The 15,016-nt window shown below is 28.1% G+C and overlaps 1 protein-coding gene across 1 annotated transcript; it reads left to right on the top strand.

Moving 5' to 3' along the window:
* Positions 1-1,270: 1,270 nt before the first annotated feature.
* LOC129299358 (uncharacterized) lies at positions 1,271-1,781 on the top strand. Its single transcript, XM_054937824.1, has one exon. The coding sequence runs from the start codon at positions 1,418-1,420 to the stop codon at positions 1,733-1,735; it is 318 nt and encodes a 105-aa protein (XP_054793799.1). The 5' UTR covers positions 1,271-1,417; the 3' UTR covers positions 1,736-1,781.
* Positions 1,782-15,016: the final 13,235 nt, after the last annotated feature.

Raw genomic sequence — 15,016 nt, forward strand, 5'->3', positions numbered from 1 at the left:
TTTCATGTTTTCAAAGAATTTAAATTCCATTCAAATATCTAAAGTTTCATATGGATGTATGCATTTTTTTTAATTAACCTTAGGAAAATTGTAAATCTCTGAACCTTAAAAATCCCATCTTTTCTGGCCCAAAAAAAAATCCCATCTTTGTTTGTGTGTATATACATCACTGAAACAATTCTGAGATTTTTTTTCCCCTCTGAGTGATTGTGATAATCACCCACAGGATGAGAGACATAGAAATATGGCTAAAAAGTAAACCCTAAATTTTGAAGGAAAAATAAAGTAGAAAAGAGACTAATGTGAAATCATTCATCTTTGTCGGCAACTCGGGCCTTTGATACAGACTACCCTGCAGCTCTCTATCTCCAACTTGCTCTCTCTCTCTCTCTCTCAAAGTAAAAGTCCATCGTCCACCCACTGCCAACGAGAGATTCAATTAATTAATTACTCTAATTCCCATCATCATTATTAATTAATACCAATTCATTTTTCTTTATACTTTATAATTACTATGGCTAAAATCTTTATGTACTCAGTTCATTCTTAAGATAAATCTTTATGCATTCCCTCCATCTTAATTTATAAGATAATTTTAAGTAAAATTATGCATGTTAAAAAATTAAATATACTTCACAATTTTTTCTCTAAACAGAAATATAATTTTTTAAAAGATACCCTTCAATTAATAACATTGGAGAGAGATAATAAATAATGAAGGAAAGATAATTTTGAAAAAATATATAATTTTATTTTTGTTAAATTATTTATATTTTAGGACATTAAATCACCTATAAAAATTTTTTATAACGTGAGTTGAAAGGAGTACGAGTTTATATCCTTAAAATTTATAAATAAATACTTGAGTTTTCAATTTTAATCTTCACTAAAATTAATGACCGTGTATAGGAATTACAACTTCTTGTAATTAAGGAGGGGCAATATTGAAAAAGAAATTAACTACAGCATTTTTTATATATTTAAAACCAAATAAGATTTAAAATTATAATTAGGACCAGGTGAAATATATATATATATATATATATAACTATAGGGATATACCAGTTTATATTTATAATTAGAAACAAAATCTGAAATCTCACGTTGATATTGAATTTTTGGAATAAAAGAAATTAAAAAAAACTAAAAGGAATTAATATTAATTAAAACTTTTGTGATAGGCACAAGCACTAGCAACACCACCACCAAAATACCATTATCATCGAAAGGTCCTTCCATTCCAACCCCATTTTCTTTAATTTTCCACACACCATCTTCACATTTAATAACTCTACACACAATCTCTCTCACACACACACGCGCATGCTTACTTCAATATCTCTGAAGAACTGTATATATATTCATAACTCTCTTCATCAGTTATTCAAATCATCAAAAGTAGTGAAGATTTACATTCATGATGTGGCGTGTTCTAGAGAACGTGAAGAAGAGGTCTAGGGTTGCAGATGAGAGCATGGTGGTGGCTGCAGAAGAAGAAGAAGGAAGAGGAAGAGGAAGAAGAAGAAGAGGAAGGCATGGTGGTGGGTTTTCAGTGATACTATATTGTATTCTTCAAGTTCCAATATCAATTCTGTCTTGTGTTTCAAGTCCTCGTGTTAATGGTTCTGCTGCTTCTGATGGAGTCTGGGTCTCCTCTGGGGATCATTTTGCTCATATCTCTGAGATCAATCATCTCATGGTTAGTGATAGTATGAGATATGCAATTTTGATGTAAATTCAAACTACAAACTAATAAATATATTATCTCTACTTGTTACTTAGCTTGTTATCCTATGAATTTTTATTTCAATCTTGTTGAAAACGTACATATTCATGCAATGGTTGGTATAAAGAGATGTGTTTTTATAGAAATGAAATGAAAAATGCGCTGTTATTATGTTTTTTTTTTAGGTGCGTTTCTACACTTTTCTATATACTCAAGAAAATTTAAGAACTTGCTAACATAATTGGAGTATAAAATTAGAGCTTTGCTTATTGAATTTGTTTTCTAATTGTTTTTATCTTGTCCTCAATTAAATTTTTTTCTTTATATAGTTTTTGTTGGATATCATAGTTTGGATTTATATGTATTTGTGTAAAAGAATTTTCTATATTTGCTGATAATGTGTTAATAATTAATGAAGTTTCATCTTCTTCTCTACTCAATTTCCTTTTTGAATTTTGAATTTTCTAGCTAACTGCCTCCACCGCAAAGAAAGTTCAATGTTTTCATTAAGATTAATGAAAATATTCGAGTTTGATCACTTAGCTTGTTAAATACTGAATGAACAATATGTAAAATTTCTTGTGATATGTTTACTATTATAATTCATTTAATCCTTCTCATTAGTTAATCACATAAAAATTTACCACAAAAAGTTATTGTTTTAAATTAATATTAATAGCTCAACATAATATTATTATTTTATATATATTGTATTGTTTATATATTTTATCACCAAATAGTCCATTGCTCTCATATTAATAATTCATGGCGGGAATTTCTTTTTGGCAAGAAATTAAAGAAAAAACAGCAAATATAAGAGAATATTCTCCCCCCTTTTTTTCTTATTCATACCCCCCCGTTTTTTATTATAAAAGAAATTGCCACACACATGCTTCCTATTTTTTATTTTATAAACAAAATTATAAAATTCAAGAAACATTTGTCATATTTATTTGATTTTCTTTTCATAAATTAAAGTATATTTTTATGAGATAAATTTGTTTCATTTATTATAAGGATAATTTAGTCCATTTTTTAATTTTAAACAAAATTGTTATACTTAATTTATTCATTTAAAATTGTATGAGTTACTTTACCTTTCATTTCAAAATGGACGGGGTATCTTCTGAGTTGCTGGCGTATTCATGAGCTAATATTTAATTAATTGATAAATTCCATATATATATATATATATATATATATATATATACACATAAGGCACACCTGTTTTGCACTAGAATCATTAGTGTTTTCAATTTGTTTTTTAATTGGATACAATGAATCATGGGCAAGTTGTGAAGTGCCTCAAAGATCTTCCCAAAGGAAAAAGAGAAAAGGAAAAAAAATAGAGAAAAGAATGCTATGAAAAGTAATTAATAAAAATAATAAAGCAATTATATAAAAAATAAAATTAATTGAGAAACATATTTATACTAAAATTGAATGATTAAGAAGAGAGGGTAGGTTTAAGATTGTACTGTCAGTTTATTTGCTTTCTTTTATTTTTTATAGATTATATGTTTAGGATGTTTTACTGCTTTTCGAATTAGTGAGTGTAATATTTTTGATAATCAATAAAATTAACATTTTTGGCCAAAAAAAAAAGAAGAGAGGGTTGGTGGAAGTGGAATTAATAACCAGGGATTCTTATTACTTTTTCCTGATTTATTAACATCTAATCTAAGGGCGACATGTGTATTAGTATTATTAAATAAAAGCATCCTCTACAGTAAATTTTATTTACTATTCATTATCTATTTTCTGGATGTTTCTTCATCTTATGATTTAACGTGATGACTTTGTGCGCGTTAATCAATTATGGATACGAGGAATTTAACCTCATAATTCCCATTTCATTCGTACAAACATATTTTTCAAGTATGATATGATTAAATGCCACTACTTATTTATTCTTTTCTTTATATATCCCTCAACCACAATTATTAATTATTATTATTTACCTCCTTACTTATAAATATATACTTAAATTAATAAACTGTTAGATTTACAGGGGAATTTAATTAGCTAGGTTTAATTCATCCTGTCCCGCTGTCGCTGATGGTTAAAAAGAAGATCATATTACTTAATTTATAATATACACATCCAAATTTGGAAAATTAAAAAAAAAAGTAAAATGGAGGGTAAATTAACAATATTCCCAGTATATTCTATTTGATTGTTAAGTGTCAATTTCAAAAATGACCAAAATGTCATTTTCATTATACATCAGTCTAGATTCTTCCCAGATTTATATCTGAAGCTTCCCTATAATGGTAGGAACCAGTCAGTCTTCAAAATCAATTGCCTTGTTGAGTACTCGTCTAATAATTTCGGTCTAAATTAATTACCTTATTAATTATCTGTTTGATTATTAAAAAGGGATGAAATAAATGAATTAAAAAAATTAAAATTAAAATAAATTAAATCATCCTTTTTTCATAGCAAGTATGGTAAAATTTATTAGGAAAAATATAATTTTAGGTTCCAATACTTTGCTATAGGTTTTTATACTTTTTTTTAATATTTTAAGTTTTTACATTTTTATTTTTTGATATTTTAGGTCCTTCCAAGATCCTAGAACACTGAAAAACAAAAAACTTCCTTATAACAAAATGTGAACAAAGTTTTGGGTCCAAAGTTATATTTTCCCAATTTATTAATATATAGTATAAATGTGAGAATCGTCACACACCTTCAAAAATCTTATGAGTCATGATGTCCAACCTTATGAACTAAATTACATCTTCACTTTATGAATGTGCTCATTTATTTTCTTTTATCATCTTATTTTTATTTTATTTTCTGTTATATTTATTTCTAGTAAGCAAATGGAACCTTAATCATTCTTTAAGAAAATAATTACCTTCATCATTATCGTCTGACACACTTGCGCGCGAATATGTGTATAAGAATAATTTCTAGGATGTATTATAGCCAGCTGATCAAGTACTAATTAGTTTGTTATATGGATGATTAAAGTGGTTTAGTTAATAGTTAGTTACCTCTTGGCCTGGTTTTTACTGTCAGTAAAAACCCTCTTGAGGGTACCCTTGAGATAATCTATTATAGTGCTTTTAAGGTAAAGAATGGTGAACCTGCCAAAGGCATTATGTTTAGAGATTGGCCAGGGAATTTTAAATGAGCTTTTGTGGATAACGTCAAATCTATATATTCTTTCATGATCGAAACACTTGCTCTTTAAGGGCGATGATATTAGCCACAGATCTTGGTAATGATGATGTGATTTTTGAGTTCGATTCATTGCTTCTCATTAATTGTGTTGAAACAAGAGCTGTCCTGATCAGTATGACTTGAGATGTCGTGAGATCATTTTGGAAATCCTCAATCTTGTGGTTTCAAATATTACTGATCTCCTTGCATTTGATACCCTTAAAGGAATGCGTGCCTAGTTGCGTTGGCGGAATCACGTTCACTCTCTTCATCCTCTCTTATGATCTCAGAAGCCATGGGAACTCTGGTTTTTTCTGCTGATGTTGCATCTCCTCCATGCAGATTGGGCATTGGTTAATTTGCTTTTCATCTTTGTTGCTGCCTTCATTTTATAATTTTTCCTTTACTTTGTGTTTTCGTCTTTCTTTTTATTTTTGTTACGTTGGAACTTTTTGTATAATGAATGTGTAATTGTCTGCAACCCATTAAAATTAGTATGAATGATAGAAACTTTCATCATTTAAATAGGTGATTAAAAGTTCGAATATCAATATTTGTATGTATTTTAATTTAATCAGGAAAATTCTACTTATTATTTCAAGTACCTTAGAAAATATATTCTCTACATTCACTGAAGCCTAGTGGTGCTTGAAAAACAAATAATTGTTTGAGATTCTATGTAACTGGCCAAAATAATTATATCTTAGTTTAGAAATTTGACATTTTTATGATTTGTGATTTATACATAATTTTATTCATTAAATAGATCTAATTAATTTTTTTCATTATTTACTTAGATTTTTTATAATAATATACAAAGCTAATTCAAGTGAATCAAATTTATTTAAGCTGAAATCAATTTGAATTAGGTTTAAAATACACAAGCTTATAAAAAACAAGCAAAGCACAGCCCTCGACCTTTTGGGTTGGTTGAATACCTAAAACTTTTTAAATTTCTTTCTTTTTTAAGCTATTTCAATTTTTAAATTTTTTTTAACTGAATATTTCAATTTTTAACTTTGAAATTAAAATTTATCAAACAATATAATCCACAGACACAACAACATATTACAAAATGAACATAAATCATAAAAATTACATCAACATTAACAACAAAGTTTGGAAGGTTAATGGGAAGATGATAGAAAAATCATCTTAAAATATGCAAATGTTATAATTAAGGACCTTTTAAACATTAATTATTTTTTGTAAAATTACTAAAATATCCTCAATTTAAAATAAAAAAGTACAAAAATGTTGTAATTGTTTGTTTCGTTTTGATCATTACTAGTTACTTTTTTTATTTAAATTAAAAGATATTTTAATTATTTTACCAAAAAATCATTAATGCTAAAAAGATCCTTTAAAACTTGAAAAGAATTATAACATTTCGTGAAATTTTATTATTATTTACATATTTTAGGAGAATTTTTCAAATCAATTTAACAACAAAGTTACAAATATAGTTTGTACAAGAAAAAAAGTTACAAATATAGTAATCCACAATGAAAAACCTTTAAGGGGAGAACTGCATTTAAAGATCACTCAATGAAATTATTTATAGACAATGACTAACAGCAAATTTCATTCAAGATAAAAAATCACGTTTTATTTTAACAACAATCCATCTTGTATTAGTTTTTGTCTGTAAATAATTTTTTTTAAATGGTCTTTAGATATGATTCTCTATCATTAAGGGAGAATTCCAACTAAGGATTAGGGGAGAGAAATATTTATTGGTGGAGTCTAAAAAATATTTAAAAATTCTCTACAAGATTTTTATACTAAACTGAAATAATATGAGTGGCTAAAAAGATTAAAATGCCCTTCTGTATAATTAAAAAAATACTTAGTTACTACCTAACTTTGCTTGTTAATTGCTTAGTTATACTTGTTAATTTCGTAACTCCATAATCTTAAAAATATTACTTGTTAATTTTATAACTTTACTTGTTAATTTATCAGCAAGACTTATTAAATAATTAACTTGACTTGTGAATAAATACTTGTTCACTTAATTTAATAGAAAATCACCATCGTTGATTATTAATTTTCTTACTTTATTTGTTAGTTAATCAATATCAACTGTAAATTATCCAATTTCACTTATCAGTAATCACACTAATATTAATTGTTAATTATCTAACTTTTACTTGTTAATTTACTATTATCATTTATAAATTACATGACTTGTCAATAATCATACTAGTTTAATTATTTTGTCATAAATGCAGAATTATTAGTTATTAATTCTCTAACTCTACTTGGCAATTACTAATATTAATTGTCAATCATTTTTTCCTTTTGCAAAAGGATATTTTTTATCTTTTCAGCCTTCCATTTTATTTCAGTTTAATCCACAAATTTTGCAACAAATTTTCAAATTTTTTTGAGACTTACCAGTAAATATTTCTCTTTCTTAATCTTTAGTTGAAATTCTCTCAATCATTAAACCTAAATTGATCTAAAAGTATATCTTAAAAGCACTTAACAAAAACTCACTAAAGTACATTTAATTAGCGTTCTCCACTTGCTTCTAGAAAATACTTTTGCTGAAGAGAGAGCTAAATAATATACCCCATTCAATCATTTAAAATTTTAATCACATGTATTCTTTAAATATTTTTAATATATTATATTTTTAAAATAAAAATTATAAACAATAAAAATCTAAATCTTTTTTTGTAATAATACATTCAGAAGCATTTTTCATTATATACAATCTAAACATTTTTTAGTTTACTACATTAATTTTAAAAAAGTTATTTAAATACAAATTTGATTACAATAACCAACTTTTATTAATTTAAAAATTAACCCCCTAACTTTTAATTTTATTTTTTAAAACCTCCTATTGTTAATTATGTTATTTTTATGAGGGTTGAAATATCATTCAACTAAAAAAATATTATTAAACAAAATATTATATTGTATAACTATTTATAATAAATTTCTTATATTTTTTGGATAATTGAGACACTGATAATAGCCAAAACAAATGTTATTATTATCATATAAAATTTTAAATATTTACTTTTATGTTATTTTTTTTATTTTTTTGTTATCAATGGTGAATATTTTTCTAGTATTAAAAAATAAATTAATCTAACATAGTAATATTTAAAATTTTAAATATTTTAGATATGTGTATTGCATTAATATAACATGAAAATATAAATAAAAATTTATTTTTTAAAATAGTAAAATTATGCACCATTGATAACAAAAAAATATGAATAAAACTAATGCAAACAAAAATATTTAAAATTTTATATAGTGATAATAATATTTTTTTGCTATGAATGCTTTAACTATTCAAAAAATATAAGAAATTTATTATAAATAGTTATATAATATAATATTTTTGTTTAATGGCATTTTTTTAATTGAATGATATTTTTAACCCTTATAAAGAAATAACATAATTAATAATAAGGGGTTTTAAAAAATAAAATTAAAAGTTAAAGGAGTTAATTTTAAACTTTTAAATGTGAGAGAAGTTACTTGCAACTATCTTAAAGTTTAAGAAAATTTTATGTATTTTAGCCAAGTATAAATCATATCTTTATTAATTTCATCAATGTTCTTCAAAAGAAAAAGGAAATTAATGAAAAGATACCAAGAAGAGAGGAAGATAGAAATTATTTTAAGCATTTGATTGGACATGGGTGGATGTAAGAACTTAGGATATTTTAATCTTTTTTTTTTCCGGATAAGGAAACTTGTAATATTTAAATTTATTTCAGTTATCAATTTAATTTTTCACTTTTAGTTTTAATCAATTCAATTCTTTAAATTTGTCTCAATAGTTAATTTGATTCTTATTATTTAAAAAGAAAGCAATGCTATTAAAATATGCTAACATAGATAATAGAATATTCATGATAGTCATGTAAAGAAGTATAATTATTTAAGTTGGTAAAAAATAGACTTAGAAATTTTAAAAAATAAAAGAAAAAAATGTGGCCTAACAAACTATACCGATAAAAATTAAACTAATTTAAGAGTTAATTTATTATCATTTAATTACATATATATATATATATATATATATATGTCAAGTCAGTAACATATTTCACATATTAGATTAATTTGATAGTCATTTTAAAAATTAAAACAATTGACATGATAATTTAAAAAAACATAAAGCACTCAATCGATAAGAATTAAATTTAAGAAACCAAATTAGTAAATGAGATAAACTTAAGGGACTAAATATTTTATCATCCCTTCATCTATTTTTTAGGCTATGGGCAGTTTTGGAATATAACAAAATCAATGAGGGTAAATTAGAAGAAAAATTGGCTCCCTTCAAAAAAAAAAATTCCTAATTTGGAGGGATCCAAACACAGCCATTGGTCCATATCTGATTTATGATATATTGAAAAATATAGTTTTTGAAAAAAATGATATATAAAAAAAGATAAAATATATAATTATTGGTTCCTATTCTTTTAATATATTTTGATATTATTTTTTTGTAAGTTTTTTTTATTGATCCAAGTTTCTAAAGTTCCATCTATCTCCAATTTTACTCAAATATTATTTTTTGAGAGAAAATATTATTTTTAATCCCTATATTTTACTCAAATTTTATTATTTGTCCTTGCATTTTTTTAATGGAAACTGATACAAATCAACAACTAAATAGAATAGAAACAAACAATACAAGCAAAGACAAAAAGCACTACAACCGTCTCTCATCAACTATCATCTCTTGGAATGAAAGACGGTAATTGATCAAAGACACAAAAAACTAAATTACTATTTTGAGACCAATTAGCAAGAGCATCAGCATAAAAGTTGGATTCATAGTACATGAAGTTGATGGTGATAGACCATTGCCTTTCAAACATAGCTTTAGTGTCTTTGATCACATCTTGGTATGGATGGATGAATTCCAAACTTCTTGTGAGGAGGTTGAAAGCTTTTACACTATCCCTATAAGCTTCTATAGCTTTGTATCCTTTGTTCTTGCATAGGGTAAGACCTTAAATTAAACCTATGATCTTAGCAATTGTTGGATGTACCAAAGTGAGTTTGCAACTGAAACCCCATAACCATTCTGCATTACTGTTATGAACCACTACTCCACAGCCACATCGACCATCATTAAGGACTGATCCATCAGCATCAAGCCTTGCATAATCTCTCGTTGGTGGTTTCCACTTATTTTGGTCAATCTTGATATGTTCGTGCAATGAATAGCTAAGTGCCCGTTTGGATAAGGAGAAAACGCACGTTTTGAACCCAAAATCAATTTTTTCTGTCAATTTATCCAAACAGTTGAAAATGATCAAAAATCAATTATGGGCCAAAATGCGCATTTTTCCAGAAGCTCACTCCGTCCGCTTTCTGCCAAAAGCTTGTCAAAAACGTTGGGGAAAATTATAAAAACAGGCCCAGGAAAAAATTACAAAGAAAGCACATAATTTAATAAAAATAAAATTAAACTCTCTTCTTTTTCTTTTTTTTTCCTTAATAAAATTTAAACTTTATATATTTAAAAAATTAATATTTAATATTTAAAAATTAAATTATATAGTAATTTATATAGTTAAAAATTAATTTTGATTAAATTATCCAAATATCTTCAATTATGTTAAAATTAATTTTAAAAAAACAGTATCCAAACAGATTACGTTATAACATAATCAATTATGATTAAAATCTACCACTTAATTAATTATTTTCATAATCTATTATACCCAACTGAAATCCAAACGAACCCTAAGTTGAAGGTTCATATCACAAATAGCCTTGTGCAAGCTATTTCTAGCATTCATCTTATTTGGGATTTCTTAGATATCAAATAAGAATATGCATCTATCTGTTCAGATATCCTAACATATGTAACCAAATAAAATAGACCATTGGATCCTTCTAGTAAAAGGTTTACCCATGTCATGGTTCAAGTTCCAATAAACTCAATTAGCTCCTTGTGGTTGAAAGAAAATTTGCTGATGTTCTTGATTCACCACTAATTTTAAATGTTCTTTAGCATTAATGCAATCTCATAAGAGGTGCATCAAATCTTCATGTGTCCCGCAAGCAAAAGGGTAATTAGTTGAATTAAATAGCCCCCTGTTAACTTTGAATTATTGCATATATGTTCTTCTATGAGTGAACAGCCACATGAAAGATTCAATTTTATCATGTACTTGCCATCTCCAAAGTTTTTTCCAGACATTATCTCGAGCTGCTTCGTTATTTACAGAAAGAAAATGATATGCAAAGTGTATAGTAAATGAACTATCCAAGGATGGCTACCATGTAAAGATATCATCTCCTCTCTTCTCACAAGGTGGGTGTGCACAAGTTATACGATCAACCATAAGAGCATTGAACCAACTACTTAACTTCGTTTTGTCTCATTCACCCCTTACATTAACATAGTTGCTAACAGTTTCATTATGTGAAATAAAGCCTTCCAAGCCACGTATAACATCAATAAGAGAGCTTTGTACTTCAGACTATTTGTCAAACCAAAAGGATGTGGTTCTACCATTGCCAATTATCTTTTTCAAACCTTTCTTGAAAATTTCCCAAACTGTACATATGCCCCTCCAGATGGTAAAAGACCTCTACTTCTTCTTCACAATAGGTATCCGTGCATCTCCCCAATCATATTTGCTTCTAAGGATTTGCACCTATAATGCATCCTTTTTATGCAAAATATTCCAACATAACTTCATCATATGAGCTTCATTTTGTTTTTGGAGGTTTTTCACACTTAAGTCTCTCTTATTCTTGTCATTAGTAATCACCTCCCAAGATGATTGATGAAGCTTTCTCACCTTATCATTTCCTCCTTAGAGAAAGTTATGACAGTCCTTTTCTAGATCCTGGAGAAGTTTTTTAGGAAGAAGTATTGTCTACATGTAGTAGGTTGGTAAAGCAAATAGGACAGCTTTAATTAAAGTTGTTTTCCTTGCTATAGTCAAGTGCCTACCCTTCTAGCTTGATAACCTTTTCCTTGACTTTTCCAGAATAGGAGCAAAAGTAATATAGGAGGCTTTTTTTAATGTAGTAAGGGGATACTCAGGTATTTCCCCAAATCACCCATTAGACCAACTCCCATTAAATTACTCAACTCCATGCCCCTTAATAAATGCAATTAGATTACACACATATTTTAGTCTTAATAGGGTTCATTTTTTGGCCTAAGGCTAAGTAGAAGCAAGTCATACAATCCATCATGATCTCAACCTAATCAATGGATGCTTCACTGAAGAGAACAAGATCATCTATGAAGAAAATATGAGATAAATAGTATTTAGATGGATTGGCTTTCAAGATTTATCTCTAATTGCATCTTTTATCACATGATTTAGGCATTCCATATAAATAGTAAAAATATAAGGGGATATAGGGTCACCCTGCCTAATTTTGCAAGAAGGTTGGAACAATTTAATAGGTTCTCCATTTTATAGAATTTGCATAGCAAATGTTTGAATACAGGACATGATTAATCTGTAAAGGGAGATTAGTTTGAAGTCTTTCATACTCTCTGGCTTATCAATCTTCAAGATGAGGACTAAATAAGTTTTATTCAACCAAGCTACCGTGGAAGGATCATCAAAAATCTCTTTGGCCATTTTGCAAAGCAAATCTTCTATAATATGCCAATAATCTTGGTATAAAAATGCTTGTATCCCATCTAGACTCGGTGCTTTAAAAGGGCCTATGTCAAAAAGGGCTTCCTTGATTTCATCATCACAGACTTCCGCATTAAGGCTTTGCGATCAAGTTCATTGAGTGCGTTATAAGTGCTTTAAGTCCTCAAAATCTCATTATTATAATCATTGCTTTTGAACAAATCCATATAATAATCTCTAGCCAAGTATTTCAATTCTTTCTGATCAAGAATCCATATGCCATTCTAGTTCTTCAAGCTTTCAATTATGTTTCTCCTTTGTTTTAACTATTATGGAAGCATGAAAATAATGACTATTTTTGTCTCCCCATTTTAGCCATTTACATCTAGATTTTTGATACTAAAGAAGTTATTCTTGAGAAAGCACCTTATTGTAGTCTTTCCCTAATTTCTTCTCAACTTGAACTAGGTAAAGACTATCCCTTTTACTACTGGCTTTTTCCACTCCTTCAATTCTTTTGGCCAAGCTTCTTTTCTTAGTTGAGATATTACCAATCCTTTTTTTTTTCCAATTCACACTCTTTTTCACAAATTTGTTGACATTTTCAAACCACTTATGTAATGTCTAAGCCTCTTTAACCATATCAACAAAGTCATCTTCAAGCAACCAGGCAGCTTGACAATAATAAAGAGGTTTGAAATTGAAAGCATTTTTTCTATTCCCACACTGGATCAACAAAGGTCAATGGTTGGATTTGAATTTGCTAAGGTATGTGACTCAGGTGGTAGGGTATTAGTAAAAGCCTAATCAATCCTTTCTTTTAATAAACCACAATCCCAGGTATACTTATCACCCAAAACATCAACCTCAACTAGTTGAGTTTCATATGTATATCAGAGAAACGCTTAATAGACAAAAAATTTAGTGGAGGCCCTCCTAATTTATCATCTTTCAAAAGATAGGCATTGAAATCTTCAATTACCATTCAAGGTTTAATAATAATTTTGCTCAGATCAGTAAGACGCTTCCATAGGTTTTTCCTAAGGATATAATTCAGCTCCGTATAAACACATGATAGCTATAAACTTTTATTACATGAGAGAATAGTAATATGAAAATAGAGCAATTGAGTTGCAAAGTAAGCTTATCGAACAAGCACCACTTCTTCATTTCACAACACTTATATGCCTCCCACATAGCCCATAGATTCTAGCCAAATTTAGTTGCCAAAACCTAGTCTTCGAACAATTTTTTTTTTGTGCATTGGCTATTGACTGGAGTTTTTAATAGGATCAGGAGATTTACTTTATTTTTATTTAACAAATCATTAACCTATTGAGGAAAGGTTTTTTAGGCTACCCCCTGCAGTTCCATGAGACTAAATCCATAAAAATAAGGAGATAAATAGAAAGTCCCTAATCCACTATAGCTACATAGCTACAACCTTTTCTCTATCTTCTTCAATCTCTTCTGTTTTCTCTTCTTCTATGTCTCAAACCACATGTTAGTCACCTCATTTTTATCATCCCCTAGAGCTTTATTATGTGTTTACGAAGGTAGGTCAAGGGGTTTTTTTTGGAGAGTTAACCATTTGCTCTTAATTTCTCTGTATACTAAAATTTCTTTTATTTGTTGAATGGGATACTGATTATATGTATTCTCTAGTTCACCTTTCTTTTTCTATAGTCCTTTATTTATGAGAATACCATTAAGGTCTAAAGGGCCTATCCGCTTCTAGGAGCCCATGACTACATTGTGGGCTTGGCTAACTTGTATTCTTTTCAAGAGGGAAGAAGCTAGTTTGGGTTAAGAATTGTAGTTTCTCGTTCTTCCTTTTTTTTTTTCTATTTTTTTAAGTGTTTCATCACATTCTATAGACCCAATTTCTTCTTAGCCTAATTCTTCTATGTTTCTCTGCCATTTTCATCCGTTCTTCTTCCATTTCCTTACTATACTTAGCCTCCTTTGACTTTCTTTCTCCTTTGTCTCTTCCAAAAAGATAAGCTTTTTTTGCTTGCTACTCTTACCTCTTTCAAAAGTTCTTTTTTGCTCTTTTATTTCACTTCCTCCTATTACATTTTCCTCTATATTGTTATTGTTTCTAACATCCTTCCTTCTCCACTCTTTTATGGCTCTTTTCCTTTGTTAAGGTTTGGTTTGTCCGCATGCATAGCCTCCTCTTACAAGTTTGAAAGGACATCATAGCGTTTGTTAATGGGGACTAGTTACTCCTTTAGCTTAGACTTCTCATCACTTTTATCCTTTTGATGGTACAAATGCTTAGGTTCATACCCCTATGATGCTTGTTTACCAGGTCCTTTTTTGGTGCATCCATCCACCATATGCTTCCTCCATAAAGACCCCCGATATGCTAACAACTAGGTGCTTTCAACTTCAAGATTCTCCAATGCCGGTGGCTCTCCACCATCCATTGTGTTTATTGTACTCTCATCGGATTTCTTGGCTAGTAATGGACACTCCTCCATTTTGTGGCCATATATGCCATAATTAAAGCAAACAA

This window comes from Prosopis cineraria, unplaced genomic scaffold, assembly GCF_029017545.1.
Source record: "Prosopis cineraria cultivar Desert tree isolate PC_DT_omini unplaced genomic scaffold, ASM2901754v1 PC2, whole genome shotgun sequence".
NCBI lineage: Eukaryota > Viridiplantae > Streptophyta > Magnoliopsida > Fabales > Fabaceae > Prosopis > Prosopis cineraria.